Source organism: Scomber scombrus, chromosome 23 (genome assembly GCF_963691925.1).
Source record: "Scomber scombrus chromosome 23, fScoSco1.1, whole genome shotgun sequence".
NCBI lineage: Eukaryota > Metazoa > Chordata > Actinopteri > Scombriformes > Scombridae > Scomber > Scomber scombrus.
The window spans coordinates 936,454-950,017 of NC_084992.1; the positions used below are offsets into that span (position 1 = coordinate 936,454).

The window sequence follows — 13,564 nt, forward strand, 5'->3', positions numbered from 1 at the left end:
TTTCAGGGCCAAAGAATGAAATCTTGAACATGAATAGTTTTACCCCCATAAACAATATAAAAATTAGACGGATTGAATAACGTAGATTATTAAATGTTGTGTAACAAGTGATAATAGTTATTTTCGTGTTTCCTCATGCTTTATGTATCATGTTAAACTAACAGCAGCAGTGGTGTTGTAGTTACTGCAAAGCTCCACCAGGGGGAGTATAGAGCTGCTATTACAGACGTGACCCGAGGAAAGTTTTTGTCTGTGCATTTTTCACATGAATACTTCCTTTAAGGTGTTTTATTAAGAAAACAGCTGTGGTGCATACGAACTAAAAATTAAAAAACTCACGTCGGATATGAACAAAGTCATCTGTGGGTGGCGCTAGCTTTAGCTGCGGAGCTAACTTCATATATACTCCGCTAAGCAGCTCGACTCTAACGTGACTGACCAGCCAGCATGTTGTTATCAGCCAGTGATTTACTGCTAATATCTCCACAGCATTTACTTCATCTGAATGTATAATAAAGCTTCACGTTTTCACTCTTCAAATGTGTCCCTTCTATTAAAACATCACACACACCCATTCAAACACACGGCTCACCTGTTGTGTGTGTGTGTGTGTGTGTGTCTTCATCAGTCTGAGTAACGACACTGACATGCATGAATGAAACAAACAGCTCACCTGCAGAGGAAGGAGTCAGAGTAAAGATGAGGAAAGGTAGGAATGATGTAGAAAACGCCATGTGAGTAAAGTCTCTCCTCCTTTACCATCCAGAAAACAGATCCAGTTTATAACCAAACCAAACAGTGTGCAGGAGGAGTGGCTCTTAATGTCACATGACTGCAGCTACATTTAAAGGAGACACATCTTGCTTATTGTGATTATTACTATAATGATGGATCTCAGCTGTTAAACACGGTAAAATGCTCCCTGAAAGTCAAAATCCAGGACTTCAGCCTTTACAGTGTTACCTCAGTCTGCTCTGCTTCCCATCACACTGACATCAGGACATTATAAGATAAATAAGGAGTTTTAAACTGTAGATTATACAAAGATATTCTGGTAGAGCTGTAGGATATACATGTAAACCTGGAAGTGTGCAGAATATCTGTCTCCTTTGAATTCTACTGACCACATAACATTGTTCATCACATATTAGGACACTTCTCAGTATAACACACTCCAGCACAACACCATCACCCACCACAACCTCAATAATAACCATAAAACATAACATAGAGAGACAGAGATTACTGCCATACCAGCAAAGAAAAAAGTACCAGTAACCACATAACAACGTGATACTCGAATGAGTCATTTGAACATTTATTGAAATGAAAGCATGTGAGAAGTTTAGAGGGAAAAATCAGTATTTGGTGGAGCTGTTAACAACTCATAGACATCTGAAATGTGAGCCGACTACACACTGCTTTTTGGTTTCATCTTTAACAATGTGTTGTATTTATAAAGCTTGTTATATTATATATATATCTATATATATATATATATCTATATATATATATATATATATATATATATATATATATAACAAGCTACAGTAAAGTACAAGTACCTCTAACTGTACTACAGTAAATTACAAGTACCTCAAACTGTACTACAGTAAAGTACAAGTACCTCAAACTGTACTACAGTAAAGTACAAGTACCTCAAACTCTACTACAGTAAAGTACAAGTACCTCAAACTGTACTACAGTAAAGTACAAGTACCTCAAACTGTACTACAGTAAAGTACAAGTACTTCAAACTCTACTACAGTAAAGTACAAGTACCTCAAACTATACTACAGTAAAGTACTGGAGTAAATGTACTTTGTTATTTTCCAGCACTGGACTTCAGCATTTAGTAAATAATGGAGAAAAAAGCACAAAATGATATTCAATTATTGTTTGTGCATGAAACAAGAACAGAACTGAAACTGCTTTTTTTTTTAAATTTTGTTTGTAGAAATCGGCTCAGAAACAAAAACCAGACAGTAGAAACATGGTTTTATATTCATAGTTCACATTGTGACCTTTTGAAAATGCTGCTTTATATTCTCAATAACAATCATGGAAATCAACCAGAGGGCTAAAAATGTGACATTTAAAGGCTCCGAGTCAAAAGATAACTAATGAACAGGTTATTCAGTGATTCAGATTTTTTTTTTCCACTCAGTCTTTCACTACAGCTTCCTCTTGCTTCGTCTCCCACCAGCAGAAAACCGCAGAGACACCAGACGCAAACAAAGCACGAGTATGACTTTAATCAGATGTGGTGAAAATGGCTGGTTAGTTTATTCATGAGTCTCCCTGCAGACTGAAACAACCAGCCTGTTTCATTTAAGACCATTTTGCTTCTTGTTGTGTCACTTTTTAAAGCCACTGTTATTTCATATCTGAGCTACCTTTTTCCTGTTAGCTGCTGAAGATAAAACCACAGAGCCGCACTCACCTCCACAGAGGAAAGAGGAGGGTTTAACTGCTGAGACTGAACAATGAGTCAATCTCACAACATCAGTGTGGTACAATGGAGGAAACATCTCTTCAGCGGCTGCTCTGTGAGTACGATCATAATGTTCACATTTTAATAATTACATTGTTAACGTGTCTGAAATAGAGTGAGTTATATTTGCTTTATAAAACATTGTAAAATGAAATATGATATCAGGAAAACAGGCAACATTGAGCTATAAGGAGTAAAGAGAGTAACTCTACTGACAGACAGGTGGAAGAAGTACTCAGATCCTTTACTGCAGTAAAAGTACCAATACAGTAATGTGACAATACTACATTATTATTATTAGTATTATGAGCTTGATGTAGTTACGGTTCTGCAATAAAAGTATATAAATCAGTATTTGGTGGAGCTGTTAACAACTCATAGACATCTGAAATGTGAGCCGACTACACACTGCTTTATGGTTTCATCTTTAACAATGTGTTGTATTTATAAAGCTTGTTATATTATCCATTGAGTCAAATCTGCATCTGAAAAGTAACTAAAGCTGTCAAATAAATGTAGTGGAGTAGAAAGTACAATATTTCCCTCTGAGATGTAGAAAGTAGCATCACATGGAAATACTACAGTAAAGTACAAGTACCTCAAACTGTACTACAGTAAAGTACAAGTACCTCAAACTGTACTGCAGTAAAGTACAAGTACCTCAAACTGTACTACAGTAAAGTACAAGTACCTCTAACTGTACTACAGTAAAGTACAAGTACCTCAAACTGTACTACAGTAAAGTACAAGTACCTCAAACTATACTTCAGTAAAGTACAATATTTCCCTCTGAGATGTGGTGGAGTGGATTCAATCAATCAATCAATCTTTATTTATAAAGCACCAAATCACAACAAAAGTAATCTCACATACAGTAGAGCAGGTCTAGACCGTACCCTTTAATTTAATTCAAAGAGACCCAACATTCCCCCATGAGCAGCAGCAGTATAAGGCAGGAGTATAAGAGATTAGTAGCCTTATTGTCATTATATTGAGGGTCAGAAAACAATATAATGAAATGTAGATAGCATTCCCTGAGCCATAACAACATTTAAGACAATTAAAAACAACTTAAGACATAAATACAACATTAACAATCTATAAGAGCAACAAAGTGCAATATGCAATATAAAAGGTGCAAACAGCAGCATCTCATTGTAACAGTAGGCTATAATCAGTGTGTGTGTGTGTGTGTGTGTGTGTGTGTGTGTGTGTGTGTGTGTGTGTGTGTGTGTGTGTGTGTGTGTGTGTGTGTGTGTGTGTGTGTGTGTGTGTGTGTGTGTGTGTGATGAGGGGATAAGGCCGTGTTCATTAGTTGAACAGCTGGGGGGAAGAAGCGTTTTTTCAGTCTTTAAGTGACTGAATTGTCCTGTATCGCCTGCCAGAGGGAAGTAGTTGGAAGTGGAAATACTCAAGTAAAATAAAAGTACCTCAAAACTATACTAGAGAACAGTACAGTACTTGGAGTAAATGCATTTAATTTCTTTCCATTAGTGCTGACTGATGTGATGAACAATGAGAAATTCTCTGTTCAGTTTTTGCAGAATTACTTAGAAAAAGAAAAACGTGATTTGATTCTTGTCTTTTATTTTAAAAAATGCATCTTTAACAGAAAGTTAAAACCAACATGAGGAATATTTCACCACACAATTTGCATTTAACGGACGAGGCTGCAAACAAACCACAGAACAGTTTGACTGCGTTCTCACCCCCTCCCACAAAGCACATCCTGTCTTGACAAGCTTCATCTTGGAGTCTGTTGAAGACAGAGATTTAGTAAATATAATTCATATAATTCATCTGTTGATCTGCTATCAGCTGTTAGTTGGAGTTTGCAACACAACTTTAACACAGTCAGGAACACCTTCATCATAGATCAAATGATTTATTGCAACAAATGAATGTTTCCCCTCAGTTTTGCAGCCTAACACAGGGAGTACACCGCAGAAACCCCCTGATGTAACCAAGAGTGGGCCCAAGGCAAGACATCAGTTCCAGTTTGACCTCTGAGGCATGTCAGGCAGTTGTACATGTTTGAGACATGTACGACACAAATAAGACAGAAGTCCTAATAAACAGGATGTTAGTTCAACTTTCACACTGTTGATGCACACGGCCGTGATGTTAGGTTGTGAGTTCGGGGCTGGTGACGTTCTGCAGAGCGTCCAATTCAGAAATCTGACATCAGAGAGCTTTCCAGTTGAAATTTCCGACTGGGAACTCGGAAATTCCAACTTCTGATTACAACTGAACGCACCATCAGTGTTATAGGAGTTATATTTAAATAAAGGGCCTTGTCGTGAGAATGGCTGATTGGTGTGTGACTGTCAGCTGATTACTGCTCCGTCTATGACTTCCTGCATGAACTAACGTGGTGCTTCACATGTGAACTTCTATTCTCAGTGCTGCACACATGTATGAGTATACATGGATGTTACTTTGTACTTAAACTTCAACACATTTCAGAGACAAATATTCACTATTTAAAAGTCAGTAACCTTTTTCTAAAATGTGCCTTTTATGTATTATTAGACAATATGCCGGCTACATGTAAACATTAATGATCAGTATTAACACTCCAATAGGTAAGAAGTATTCTTGTCATTGTGGTGTTTTATTTACTTTACTAAAGATCTCAGTACTTCGTCCATCTCTATTCATGAGCTCCAGACGTGTGATTTAAAATCAGTAATTGATTAATTGCGAATCTGAAACCAATCAGTGTCCTCGTGTCTCTGCAGTGCTGACGTCACTGCTGTGCTGCTCTACAAACCAAGGTGAGTAAAACTGTCACATGATGAACGAAACACACTAAGAGTTACTGCATCAAGATTTCTGTCCCTTTAACTTCATTCATCAGCAGGAGCCCAGTGTCATGTGACTGATGTAGATGGTCTGTTTGAATGAAAGAGAAAGAAAGAAGAACTGAGTTTTAATGTCATGCCAGGAATTATTTCTGTTGGCAATTTGCTGATGAAGCAACATGTTTGATATTCTGATGAGAACAGAAACCTTTCAGAACAGCGTCCATGTTTGTTCTTCTGTATAAAATTGTATGAAGGACTAAATCCACAGTCCTCCTTCTGTGTAAACATGTATTTAAAAGTTGATCTGAAGCTAATATGAAGCTTCAGCCGTCTGAATGAGTCAAATCTTCATCTTCTCTGTTTGAACGTTACAGTGTTTTTAGTAGCAAAGTCTTTTTGTTACTATACTTAAACCACAGCTCAACAGGGAAACACTAAGAGGGAATTTGATGCTAAAAAGAATCATTGATATGATGACATGAAGACGTGTTTTGTGTCCTTATTATAAAGTGTTGCAGGATCATGACACGTGAGATATTTGCCAATGAAAACTTACTGATGAAGATTTCTGACCATTTTAAATCTTGATTTAACTTACGAGGTGTTCACATCTAAAGGTCTGCGATGGTAGATCAGACATGAAAGTTGAGTTTGAGCAACTGATCCATCAGTTTCACAGATATGCTGAGATGTTTTCTTCATGACACTAATTGACTCATCATGTTTCCCTCTCAGCCTCTCTGACTGTGAGTCCCAGCAGTTCTCAGATGTTAGAAGGAGAGTTTGTCTCTCTGAGCTGTGAGGATGACGACAGCTCTGCTGGATGGAAGCTGAGGAGGAACACAACCAGAGAAACCAGGACTGACTGTGATGAATGGGGAAAATCAGCTGGTTCCTCCTGTAACATCAGCTTCGCCAACACACTGGACAGTGGAGTTTACTGGTGTGAGTCCAGAGAGGGAGCAACCAGTAACAGCATCAGCATCACTGTCACTGGTAAGATCAGACTGTGGAGTTAGTATTGATGAAGCTGAGTGTAAATGATGAAATGCTGTAGTTTGTCTCTGTGTTGAGGTGGATCAGTGATCCTGCAGAGTCCTGTCCTCCCTGTGATGGAGGGAGATGATGTCACTCTGCACTGTAAAAATCAGACCTCCAACCTCCCAGCTGATTTCTATAAAGATGGCTCCCTCATCAGGACTGAGCCTACAGGTCACATGACCATCCACCATGTTTCCAAGTCTGATGAAGGCCTCTACAAATGTCACAGCAGCAGTCATGGAGAGTCTCCATCCAGTTGGATCTCTGTCACAGGTGAGGAAGCAGTTAAGTCAAAATGACAGTCAGTAAAAATGAGACTTTCAGCTGCTGTTGCTCCTGAAGTTGGTTTCTGCACCAATAAGTAACAACGAAATACCAAATACACACATGGAAAATATGTGTCCAGCATCAAAGACACTCTGAGTTTCTGATGCCTTTATTTTATACTCTACATCTGGAATTTCCATCATTTGTTGATTCGGGGGATTCGTAAGTAGGTCGGCTTTAGGAGCTTAAAGATACACATATTTATGATTGATGTGCAAGTAGATCAATTCAGTTCATTCACAGCTGTCAATCAACGCCCACAGAGCTAATGTAAGTCTTCAAATCTGAATTAAGAGATGTAGACCAGAAAGGAAACAATGATTGACTCAGTGTTTCTAGACAGCTGAGGTTTTTAAATGTGAGTCATGCACTTTAAGGTTCTGCATAATCAACGACTTAATCTTCTGTTTCAATTTGTTTTTGTTTTGTATTTTCTGACCAGTGAAATCAATCTTTTCTAGTCATTTTTTAATCATTTCTTGGTTATCACAGAGACCACACCTCCTCCTCTTCTCCCGGTGTTGCTGTCTATCCCATCTGTCTGTGGTCTGGTTCTGCTGGTTTTACTGGTTCTACTGGTGAGACGATGCGTCCGGAGGAAACCTGCAGCTCAGCCACCGAATCCTCGATATCAAACTCAACATGTCACAGGCAGGTTTAGAGTTCATGCAATTATTAGTATACATTATATTATATTATTACATACTTAGTAATATTATGGTGCTTTTCCACTACACAGTTCCAGCACGGCTCACCTCAACGTTTTTTTTGCGTTTCCACAAGGGAAAGTACCTGATACTTTTTTAGTATCTGCTCTGGTGAGGTTCCAAGCAAGCCGAGCCGATACTAAATGTGACGTCAACAGACTGCCGGTCACTGATTGGTCAGAGAGTCACTGGAAGAGGCATGAGCCGTCCCACACAAGAATCAAACCCGGCATTTTTAAATACCAACAGCAGCGTTACAGCGATTGGTTTCTCTTCTCTTGCTTTGTGTGAGACAGAAAGCCTCATACAGCAGCAAGTACACCATCGCCTCCATGTCCTCCATTGTTTATGTGTTTGTGTCGCGTATCAAACAAAGTCACGGCAGTTTCGCGGAGCCGTGTTATGACGACCCCGCCCACGTTGAGTAGGAACTTTTTTGTAATGGAAAAGGTTCCTAGAACCGTACCGAGTCGAGTCGTGCTGGAACTGTGTAGTGGAAAAGCGCCATTGTATTCCATATTTTGTCCGTTCTGCTTTGTGCCACTAAATTCTATCTTTGAAAATCAGACTTTGGTGACTGAATGTTTTATATAAACAGAAGTGTGCATAAAAAGCTACAAAGTGACTTTTCACTCTCAGCATTTCATATTTTGCACTTGTTGTTGACGACATTATTTTGCACTTTGACTCTCATCCGTTTCATCGTACACATTAATGTATATGTCTAAATTTACTTTGTGGTCTGAGTTAACAGACGCTCTGCTGCCTTCCAGTTTCCTGTTTCCTCTTAAAAACGCTTCAGTTGAATTTAGTCTCAGTCTGGTTTAACCACAGGGCAGCTTCTCTACTCTACTTTAAAACATATTACTGACACTTTAAATGCTATTTGATTTATGTGAATAACCGATAAATGTTCACATGAAGTCTCTATAATGTGTAACATCATCTTTGTCTTTACTGATACATTTCTGCATCATTTTATATATTTTTTGTCTTTATTAGCCTTATTACTACTACACATATTCAGCACATGTATCAGTTTAATATGCATTTTATCTTCCAGAGAACAGAACAGGTCCAGTTTATTCAGCAGTGAGGAGAAAAGAAGATGTCAGCTGTGAAACCAACGAGACGAGAGGTAGAGCTGCTGCTAAAATCTATATTTTTGCATCAACAGTGGAGCAAATGACTAATGAAATGTGTTGCTTAACATGCTGGCTGTTTATTATGTGAAGTCTGTCGGCGGAAGCAAGCAGCTCTGTGGTCATCCAGCTTCCTGCTGAATTGGGTGTTAAAAAGAAAAACAACACATTAATGTATTCACACTTATGATTGCAGCATGATTTCCTTCATCTTGTTTTAACATGATAAAAATGATGTCACTGTGTTTTTATTATAGTCGTATTAATATTCTTCTGTTTTGTTTTTTGCATAACATATTTTGCAGTTTCATGGGTTGCATTATAAAGGAAAGGCTCAGAATTGTTTGAATGTGTCTTAAACCAGCAGTCAGGTGTCCATATGAACAGTGAAGAGGTTTTCCTGGCTGTAATCATTCCTCCTGTTCATACTGACTGTTAAAAGATCTCCTTCAAATGTGCTTTGAATGTAAAGTGATGGAGGATAAAGTAGCTGATCAGCTTCTATTGAGCTTCATCAGTGTGAGTTAGTCATATCAAGTGATATCTGACACATTTACAGTCTTTTTAGCATCAGATTCCCTCTTAGTGTTTCCCTGTTGAGCTGTGGTGGAAGTATAGTAACAAAAAGACTTTGCTACTAAAAACACTGTAACGTTGAAACATAGAAGATGAAGATTTGACTGAAGCTTCATATTAGCTTCAGATCAACTTTTAAATCCATGTTTACACAGAAGGAGGACTGTGGATTTAGTCCTCCATCACTTCCATTGTAAACATTATGAAGGGATCTTCTAATGGTCAGTATGAACAGGAGGAATCATTACAGCAAGATAAACACACTTCATGTTTATTTGGGCTCCTGACTGTTGTTTCAACACTTGAAAAATTGTCCTATAACAGAGTTTTATTTTCTAGAGAGAGATCCAGCTGCAGTGTACTCGGCAGTAGAAGGAACATCAGACGTCTGTTATGGACAAATAATCATCAGACCAAGCAGCAGCAGATGTAGCACAGGTAAGAAACTCTAAATACAGTTTTACACAAAACATGGACTGTGTATTTAGTCCTCCATCACTTACATTGAAACTCCATTAGGGAGAGATCTCTAAATGGCCAGTATGAATGATAGGAATGATTACCTTTTACAAAGTTAATATGGGCTCCTGACTGTAGTTTTAAGGTAGAGTTTAAATTGTGAACCCGTGCTTTAATAGTGAATAATGTGATGAGAGATACTTGTGTTTGGCTCTGCAGTCACTTCTGTATCACTCAGTATTTCTGTGCAGCGTCTCCAGCTGTAGTCCGATAATGTCTTTTAATCTTGAAAAAGAACCGTTTGTCCTACTTTATCACACAACATTGATAGAGTTGTTAATCAGTGAGCTTTAGAGGTGCTGGTAGGTGGATTGTGTTGCTTTTGGACAGAGGCAGGCTACAGTAGCTGTTTACTGCAATCCTTGTACTGTAAACTCTGACAAAAAACGACAACAATAAAATTCAAGTTGGACTTCCGCGTCTGATCTTGTCTGAAATGTTTGTGTTTTTTTTCAGAGTGTCTATCAGAGCCAGAGATCGTCTACTCCTCACTGAGGAAGACCTCCACACCTTCACACCAGTCTGACCACTGACGTCGTGCTGCTGGTTTGCCGGCTGCAGACTTCTGTATATATATTATTTATTTCATCTGATGTTTGTCTAACACAACTGCAGCCTTTTGAGTCTCTAACAAGAAAAGCTGCAACTGAATGTAGAGCTGCAACGATTGTCCAATAAACCAAAATATGCTCAGGAATTAATTATTTGCTTCTTTTTTACTGTTGGTTGAGCATAAAAAGCAATTTGAAAACATAACTGTGTGATATTGAAATATTTCAGATGGAAAAGTTAATCAGTTAATTGGGAAAACAGTAAAATACTAATTTGCTCTACAGAATAATAGTTGTATTATCTCTGGTAAAATGAGGAGCTGGTCACAGGTTAGGAAGCCCTGAAGACAAGGGAGGAAAAAAGTCTGATCTAAACTGTTTCTCTCTCCTGTGTTTATGACTTAAAAACAGGTGAAAAGAGGTTTTGCCAAGTCAGGATCATTTATTAAGTGTTTGATGTTATCATTTATAATTTCGGCCACAAGAGGCTGTAGTGTATCTCTATTCCATTTTCCTTATAGGACTAAAAGCATTCAAGTTCAATGTGACCATAAAAAACATGACAAGACAGTCATGTTACATAAAGTCCTAACACACATGATATATATGTCATGTTTATAGAGTGAATGGAGAAAAAAACTCACCTGGAAGAAAACTTGAATGCTTTTAGTCCTGTTTAAAACATGTGCTGCACTTCTGCCTCTTGTGGCTGAAATTATTATTACAATAACAAACACTTCTTTAAAAATCAGCTGTTCTTAAGTCATAAACACTGGAGAGAAAACTATTAAGATCAGACTTAAAATGGATCAACATACAGATTACAAACTGACGGATGAGTTGTTTGATTAATTTGTGAGTTATTGTTTTATTTTAAAGCAAACGTTACTCAACAAAAAACATCTGCATTGAAGAACATATGTAGTTTTTGGTTCCTCCTGCAGCTTCTTAAGATTGTTCAGGAGTCATTCGATAATCTGTGATCACTTCTGAGAGTCTTCAGTTTCATTTTCATTTTATTTATTAGAAGGAAAAAGCAGCAAAGCAATGTGAGAACAAAAGTGGTAAAGGTACGAAACAAGACAGAATAAATGTTAAAAAAAGATTGTTAAGATTTATTTATATTGGCGGAAACATTCTTATTCACTATAGTAATGATCTGAAGGAACATAGACAGAGGTTTCCTTTAGGGGATGAAAATACTGACATTCAGTTCTTCTTTACATTAATATTCATCATTAACATTTACATAATATAACATTAATATTACAGTAATCTTAGCATGAAACGGGGCCTTGATCAGCAGCAGATTGTCTTGTCTTCAGGAAAATGTTTCAGCTTTTCAGACAGATGAAAAAACATTATTTTTAGAATGAAACAGACAAATGATTTAATAATGACATTTACATTTTATTATCAGCCGTTTGTTTCTTTATTAATTGTTGATACTTTAAAGGTTTGATGGGTTTGAAATGATGTCAAACTAGACATCAGAACTGTTATAAAATGCTTTGCTAAGCTGCTCTTGATGTTCAGTTCAGTGCCTGTAAACTGGATTGCTGCTTTCAGTGTGTGTGATATAAATTACAGCCAGCAGGTGGCAGCACAGGAGCTTTTATTTACACAACAGCAGATGATACAGAACCAGCGCTCCTTGTCATTGATCCTAGAGTCTCTACTGGAGGGAAGAACCTTTCTTCCAAAAGATATTCAATGAGATGGTCACATGTTACAGTCCAGGTTACGTAGCCCTGAAGACAAATTCTGATGCCCAAGTCTTTAAGTCTGATTTAAACTGTTTTTCTCTCCTGCGTTTATGACATAAGAACAAACAAAAAAAAAGTGTGATTTATCAGGGTCATTCTTCCTAGTTTTTGATGTTGTGATATTCATTTTGGCCACAAGAGGCTTTAGTGCATCTCTACCAGGCGGGGAGTTCCGGTCCTCTGAAATGATGCCAACGCGGAAGTCTATGATCTTTACTCCGTGTTCTTAATAGGACTAAAAGCGTTCAAGTTTTTTCCGGGTGACCAAATAAAGACATGACAGTCATGTTACATAACACGATAACACACAATATATGTGTCTGTGTTTAGAGTGAATGGAAAAATTAAAACATGAATGCTTTTAGTCCTATTTAAAATATGGGGTAGTGCTGCACTTCTGCCTCTTGGGGCTGAAATTAGTATAACAACATTAATCTGTTCTTAAGTCATACACACTGGAGAGAAACCAATTAGGACCAGACTTTAAATGGATCACCAGATTTTTTTAATTTAGATTTAATTGATATTTTAAAGGTTTGAAGAGTTTAAACTGTAGAAGTTCATTGAAGTTGAAGTTAATTATAAAATGTTTTGATAAGCTCTTTGTTCAGTCAGCTGACTCTTTGATTAGATACCAAAAACACAGATACATCGTCATTCAGTTATTTTAATTGTAGCTAATGATTATAATTGTTGTAATCATTCATATTATTACTGTTAGGTTTACTGTCAAATCGTTTTTATGAAGACTGCAGTTCATAAAGCTGTCAGAGCTCAGTACGTATATTTGGATACTGCATTTTTTTTAAATGATTTACAAATGGCCAATAAAGCAAAGTCAGTGAAAAGCGTAATACATAAAGTCCCATCCACACGTGTCCTTGTTTGGATGTTAGATTAAGAAGCTCTAATACTGAGAGGAGCCTCCTGTGCAAACAGCTGGGTCCCAAAGTTCAGCACCGTGCAGCATATAGCCCTCACTGATGATCTGTTCTCAAAGGAAAGCAGGGGCGAAACCAGGGAATCAGTCCGTGAATGAGTGCTGGAAGGTCTGGCATGAAGCTAATGCAAATGACGATCTGGCAAAGACTGAGTTGACAACTTGATTACAGATGGGATGCAGCTGAGAGTCCAGGTGAACAGAGTTAACTGATGAGGTGGCTGATTAGCAGGAGAAGAGCAGAACAGACTTTGACAGAAACTCAAATAAAGTAAAATAACCATCTGAATGTCTCTGTGGGTTCAGTTAAAGAGCTACTGATCTCTTTCATTTTATGAAAAATTAAACTTCCTTCTTTTGTTTCTCTTTATTCAGAGTTTTGAAATGTGCTTCAAAGTATTCTCAGCATCCAGGGAAGCTCTAAAACTTCCTTTCTCTCAGTTTTATTAGCTTAATCATTCCAGTGTCTTTAAACATATTTGTCTCTTTGTCTGTTCTCAGTCACCAGGAAGTGAAATGACGCTGAACACCTAGAGAGAAAACAATACCCTCAGGGCAAAAAAGACCATATATTCAAACTGGAAGTGAAACACTTTGCCTCCATGTTTGTAATTCAAATGATGCTTTGGTCGAGTTTCATGGTGAGCAGGTTTATGAGAGGAAATGCCGTCCGTTTTTAACAGAAACTATTTTC

General features: G+C 37.6%; 2 protein-coding genes across 2 annotated transcripts in view; both read left to right on the top strand.

Moving 5' to 3' along the window:
* The window catches only part of LOC134006258 (uncharacterized), a 232,030-nt gene that overhangs the window by 188,017 nt on the left and 30,449 nt on the right, over window positions 1–13,564 (top strand). The gene's annotated exons all lie outside the window — the stretch shown is intronic.
* LOC134006262 (low affinity immunoglobulin gamma Fc region receptor II-like) lies at window positions 5,032–10,146 on the top strand. Its single transcript, XM_062445350.1, is given in 6 exon segments — window positions 5,032–5,044; window positions 5,236–5,271; window positions 6,037–6,297; window positions 6,376–6,560; window positions 6,562–6,615; window positions 10,072–10,146. Coding segments are annotated over 6 exon segments (624 nt in total).